At 35.2% G+C, this 6,984-nt stretch overlaps 1 protein-coding gene across 1 annotated transcript in view; it reads right to left on the bottom strand.

The window, feature by feature from the left end:
- Nucleotides 1–3,431, bottom strand: part of LOC117113110 — an 8,870-nt gene extending 5,439 nt beyond the window's left edge. Inside the window, exons 1-2 of the mRNA XM_033256352.1 lie at nt 3,227–3,431; nt 304–397 (exon numbers count right to left, since the gene is read on the bottom strand). Of these exons, the coding sequence (XP_033112243.1) occupies nt 304–397; nt 3,227–3,297 (165 nt within the window). The 5' untranslated portion in view covers nt 3,298–3,431. The remainder of the gene's footprint in view (nt 1–303; nt 398–3,226) is intronic.
- Nucleotides 3,432–6,984: the final 3,553 nt, after the last annotated feature.

The following is a 6,984-nucleotide window of genomic DNA, read 5'->3' as shown; positions in this document are numbered from 1 at the left end:
CTATATATATATATATATATATATATATATATATATATGTATATTATATGGTTGACAGACATGAAAGTACTGCAAGACACTTTGACTTAATTGAGACATTAAAAAAAATGTAGGCTAAATAATAATTTTATTTAAAAAAAATGTTCGCAACTGAGAAATTAATAATAATTCCCATAAGCTTAATGAATATCAAATAAAATAGCATAAAAACAAATAATGCGCTGAAGATCATTTGCAGAATAAAACTTCCCGTAAAATAATACCATATTAGTCTACAACAATCACATGACTATTCATCTTTACCGTGGTCTGTTTTTTGAAAGTAGCTTGAGGATCGTAGAGGTTCGGGATATCCATTCCTTGGACGATCCATTTCGGTATGTTTCCGTAAGCAATTCTACAAAATAATGAGAGCATTCTTTATTGTTTGTTTTCTTTTCGCATCATCGTTAGACACTGTGGTCGCGCCTGTCCTAACTAATAATATTAAATCGATGATCGAGTTTTTCATCATAATCATCATCGTCATCGTCGTGATCATTCTTATCAGTATAATTAATGTTATCGTCATAATCATTAACATCATAATTAGTATATGCACGTACCATCATCATAATCACAAAAGCCATCATTATTCTTGTCGGAACCGTCATCGTGAACATCACCACCCCCATCATCTCATCATCATGGCTTTATCGACATCATCGTCGTAATTATCACTATAATATTTTATAACCATTGTCTTTCCAAAAACTCAGTTGTGCATAAAGAATCATAGTGTAGATTAAAGATTATAGAGTATCTTAATTTAGCTTTATATTTTTCTATATTTTAGATTGTATTTCTGCTGAAGATTTACACAGAATATGTTTATTTTTTTTTAAACATCGGAATTTGAAACAGTAAATTTGTTGTCACTAGATTTCTTCCACGAAATGGATATCTTTAAGAGACTCGTTATCATTATAAACAAAACATTAACTTCGAACAATTAAATAATATCGTATCTCCAAATTAAAAAAAACAGTATATATATATATACGTCCTCAACTCGCTTCACAAGCAGTGGCTAAGGCAACAGACAACAGGCCACGGTTGATTGAGTTTTCATAACCCAGCTACTGGTCTTTAGTTCGTCTAGCGTTCTTGCTTTGTATTTTATACACTCGACATACAATGAGCTTTATCCTTGTGTAAGCTGTCTCCTTTTTTTTTTGTAAATCGTATGCGTGCCTTAGTATTACAATAGGCTTAATAATTAACTATAGAGGAACCACCTTGAGACTACTGAACGTCGAAATATCTAATCAAACATTACCAGTTAGCCTTCGAACCAAGGCCATAGAATGATCCTCGAATAATCAACGATAATAATGATGATGATGATGATAATAATAATAATAATAATAATAATAATAATAATAATAATAATAATGATAATGATTATAATAATGATAGTAATAAATATGACGATGATAATAATAATAATGATGATAACAATGATGATGATGATCATGATTATGATAGTGATGATGATAATGATAATGATGCTGACGATGATGAATAATTACGATGATGATAAATAATAAATAATAATAATGATAATGATAATAATAATAATAATAATAATAATAATAATAATAATAATAATAATAATAATAATAATAATAATTAATAGATGAGTAACAAAACCTACAGTAGTTTTCAATCATAAGCAATTACAAATTTCAAGTGATTTTAAGATGTTATGTTCACGGTCTATACATTTAAACATAAACCGAACAGAGAGTGCAAGAGAGCATCCTTAAACAATCACCACCTGCAAAGTTTCTCCGTCGTAAAGAGCTCACTGTGGGCCTATAAACCACAGAGTAATAAATATAACATAATCCCTAAATCCTGAGGTTATGACATACGGAGTCATGATCACATACATTTACTTCTTGTAGGCTAGGCCTAAGTGGTCGACGATTGTGGGGCTTACTATGAAAGGATACTACAGTGTTAAATTTTGGAAACGAATGAATTTCAGTAACTTTAAGGAGTTTTAGCAGTGAAATATTCAAGTATTATTCAAGCTTTATTTATTGAAGCTATAGAAGACGTAAAATTATTTCAATATGAAAATGATGTCTAGGGAAAAATAACCAGGTCTATACTTGTCTTGAGAGTGATGATACAAAACCAATTACAAGATGCAAGTTAAATGTATTGCTAAAGCTAAGGAAGATTTTAAATGTACATGTAAAATGTAAAAACGACTCGGATCTTTAATGGTGTGTATCGTCTCCCATTGTGAACATCAGAGGAAATTGAGAGCAAATCAAAAGAACAATCATATTATTTGTAATTCATTAACGTCCACCTTGGACTCAGCAATATTCAAACTGAAATTATTAACCTCTTTACAAACCCAGCTAACTGTGCTAGTGCTAACATGGAATAAACTTACTAACCCGACTCCCTAAACCTCACTATGAAACTTATAATGTTGGATAAATCTTCATTTCCACAATTCTTAAAAAGCATAACTGGGTTATGTGGGAGAACAGCAGATTTCAACTGAACAGGTTTCCCAGTATAAAGAACAAACACTCCACTGAATACGATAGTACTGATAATAATAAAAATAACAATAATACATGATAATAATAGATGATAAATGTGTCATGTGCAGTCACCAAGTGCGCAACGTCCTGACGTGTCGAATGTTGGTAAGTTAGAGGGGGTGGAACTCATTTTAATGACATATTCGTGTTCTCATAGGCCTCAATGTCAAATTATGTAGGCCTATTCAAGATATGAAAACACTACGCCAGGGAGCACTGTATTATGACTGCTCCCTTAGTACGCGTAGCAATCTTGACAACAAGTTCATGTTTAATCATCTAATGCTGAACATGCAATAATTGTTACAACGTTTTAAAGCCCTTTGGACTTCAGTTCAGTGCTATAGGCGCTAATTTAATTGTTCTTTTGATCAGATAAAAATCCTTTTATTCATTAATATTAGGCCTAATTGATACTGATTAATATACGCTCCGATTTTTAAGTTGTTTTTGTTTAAATAATCGGAACATATGGCTACGGTATGACCGTCTAAAATTTGATCATCAATTGTCTATAATTATATTAGTGTGGCGTAGAGAACAAAGAATAGAAAGAACGCATATTATAATAGTAAACTCGGAAAAAGTAACGTATTTCATTTTGGAATTCGACGTACCTGTCATCTAGGCCCAGCTGGTGGTATCCCGAATTTGACCTCTCCATGGGGATTGCCATTCGTGTAGTCATTTTCTTGGTGGTTGTTGTGGGTTCTAAAAGTCTCCGAAAATGTTAATCATGCCAGTCGTCTCGAACCAGCGACTTGCAGCAGTTTAGTGTGTTTACTTATGTTGTCAACAGCTATGAATAATGTAGCAGTTTGCTGTAGTCAAGTAATTGACGAGGGGCATCCTATAAGAAGATCTATTTAGAGGGCGCTTTGTATTTAAGATATTTGAGTATCTGAAGTCACATACAATTTAGGTAATTGTTGGCCTATCTCTATGCAAATATATTCCATCCAGGAATATAATATTGTGTATTTTGTCATAATAGCATGTTTTATTATGCAATGCCACTATTAGTTTTCAATGTAAAATTGAAAGTTTGATTGATTGATTGAATTTCTTAATCTGTTTCTATTTCCTTTGTTTCTTGTTTATATGTATTGAGGGTCCCTAATGATCATGCAGCTCTGGCTGGATGTACCATCCCCATAAAATATTCTAAAATAAAAAATAAAAATTTAAGCTTCTTCTGGTATCTTAATTATCATACGACAATTATTCCTAAGGCCTATTTATTTCTTAGAAGTATGCAACTGACTTACATTTTGAACGGCTATAGCTTTTTGGGATTAACGCGGTCACTTACATTATATTTTTAAGAATAAACAGTCACACGCACTGAATGTATACTGAATATTCATCTGTCAAATTCCACTCAGTGGAAGGGTTGTGTAAGCTCGAACGAACCCCTGCCTGTGATGAAACGTTAAAAGATACTGCAGTGTCAAATTCAAATCCAACCGCCCCGGGATACTTTTATATTCAAATTTAAGTCCGAGCATTCTCTATTTTATGTGTTGCTCTTGTAGTATGTAACAACTTCTCGTTGAATATTTAAATGTAGATTCGTTTTAGTGTAACATTGTTATTTTGCCATATTTTAATTGATAAACTAAAAATGCACTTGCTGGTAAGACGTCTATAAAAGGATGATGATACCATACTCCTGCCAGAGCTTTGCGCAGGCGTTTGGACGGACGGTAAGTCGTAACATTTCGTCCTTACTCAAATTTTCATTTTTTCATTTTTTTTCCTTCTTGCATAATGAGCAATTTATAGCCTAATTGGAGCCGTAGCTTCGGGATTAAAATGCATTTCGATCTCTCAGTCAAGCATTCAATTGACCTTTCCGCTAAAACCCCGCCCCTTGAATATTGTTGCTAAGGTCCAACAAGACGATCGAAAACACGCACGTTTATGGGACAACACGTGTATTTATGAGGCGCGCGCCTTCCTGGCGCTGTTCTGATTGGTCATTGTTAAGTTTGATTGATACTCCGGAAAGACCTATATTCCTGTCAAGGAAAGTAGCTATTTTCCTCAAAAACAAAACCAATAATCTACTCATCATGTGACTTAAATTGCGTTCCGAGTTATTTCAGTGTTTTCCTTGCAGCTTTCGATTTCGTTTGGCGATCATAGAGAATGTCACACCATGTTTTAATATTGTTTATGTAACATACAATTAATTCCCGACACCGAAACTTATTTACTGCAAACAACTGGCAGTTACCTTAGCTATGCCACCGATTCGTTGCCAGGGTTTAATCCGGCGTTATTTTCACCTTGGATTGACTTATAATGAAATTATTTCAATTCTGCTGTCAAAGCATAATGTATTTATAAGCAAAAGGACTCTAAAGCGACGACTTCTGAAAATGGGCCTGTTCAGGCGAAAAAATCACTCAGACCTGTTGGATATAGCTTGTTTTATTGAGAATGAGCTTCAAACGTCAGGTCAACTACATGGATATCGGTGGATGCATCTGAGATGTAAGCAGAACGGAATAAATGTTGATAAAGAGACGGTCAGGATTATATTAGAACATTTAGATCCAGATGGAGTTGAGCTAAGGCGAACCAAACGACTACAAAGACGTATATATCATGTCCCCGGTCCAAACTACATATGGCATGTCGATTCGTACGACAAGCTTAAACCCTACGGAATTTGTATAAATGGCTGTATCGACGGTTTTTCTAGAAATGTTATCTGGTTGGATGCATATACAACCAGTAGTGATCCAAAAGTTATCGCCGGCTATTATATGCATACAGTCCATAAGAAAATGGGATGTCCAATGTTTATTCGGACAGATCTTGGAACGGAAAACACTGTCGTGGGGCAGTTACAACAGTTTCTTTCAAATAATGATAGGGGATTTATGCAGGGCACGAGCCAACATAACCAACGAATTGAGTGCTGGTGGAGCATGTTAAGAAAGCACTGTTCTCAATTCTGGATGAGTTTGTTTCAAAAACTGAAGCACGATGGGAAATTTAGTGGTGATCATCTGGACAGATCTTTAATCCAGTTTTGTTTTATGAAGCTTATTCAGGTAAGTGGGTCATTGTCACCGACACCTTGAAGTGACACAAACTTCTTTAGCTATGTTCTGACGACCACCACTACTCCCCCTCTACTTCTGCGGCATTGGACATAGCGAAAACTTGACCACTGTCACTGTACACACGCTAGCAGGCCCTAATACATTCAGTGATTAAACTGATCATTACAAAATTAATGTAGCATGCAGTGACAGCGCTGCGGGGTCGGGCTGCAGCCCCTTCCTGTCGGGGAGAAGAACTACAATTCGTCGAGGAGGAAAAAAAATATTTGTAGTTTCTACATATTAGTAGACTCTAAAATCGATAAAATAAACCTTTGAAACCCCTAAATTGTCATATTTTGGGGCGCCCCTTGACTATATTCGAAAGATTTTGAGCGACGTCCAACCAGGCCCACTTTGCTCTCGTCGGGACATCAGCTCCCCCTGTCGGGGACCTTGGCCTCAACCCGTCGTGCAAATCCTGGGAGCACCCCTGAAATGTAGATGTATATGCCACACTTAGTCCTATAATTAGGATTTGAATAATAGTAAACTTCTTTTATTCTTATTTAGGATGATATGAATACTGTCGTTAAAGAGTGGAATGCCCATCGCATAACCCCTTCAAGGAATCGCCACGGACCGTTTGGACGCCCGGTAGCGATTTTTTTTCCCGTACGAAACATTTACATGAAACTCCACTCGGGCCGTCTCGGCTGAATCGACCCGAAAATCTCATTGCAGAATTCAGGAGGTCAAAAGGTCAACACATAAACGTCTACAGAACAACTTCTGAGAGAACGTCGCTGTTTTAAAATACATTGATGTTACCATAATACCAATGGGTCGTTTAAAATGACATATAATATTTGATTAAGCTCCACGAGTAATGAAAAGGGTTATTTTAACTTGAGTTACATACTATGACAATTTTAATTTTTTAGTTAGGCCTGGGTTTTGCATAATTAAGTAGGCCTACTAAAAACGCTTCTGGGAAAAGCACAGAAGGAAAAGCGCGTTTTTCTTCATCACTGATCAAATGAAACAGAGTGACAGTTATTTTCAAATTAAGAGAAGAGCTGAGAATAGGCAGCTATAAAATACTGGATGCCATAAGACCTGCCAAAATGGCAGAGCACCAAATGAATGAAAAATCAGCTAGTTTTATTAATATTAGGCATAGCAATCGGCAGGTTCTTGATTACAAGGCTAGACCAAGTTAATTACATGTAATGCCGAAATGATAATAATAATAATAAGTATTATTATTATTACCTGTACGTTAAGGGGAACTTAGACAAAGGGGAAATAACACAAAA

Source organism: Anneissia japonica, unplaced genomic scaffold, assembly GCF_011630105.1.
Source record: "Anneissia japonica isolate Jap-2015-1 unplaced genomic scaffold, ASM1163010v1 scaffold287737_len543101_cov190, whole genome shotgun sequence".
NCBI classification, from domain to species: Eukaryota; Metazoa; Echinodermata; class Crinoidea; order Comatulida; family Comatulidae; genus Anneissia; species Anneissia japonica.
This window is presented reverse-complemented; position numbering and strand designations above follow the sequence as displayed.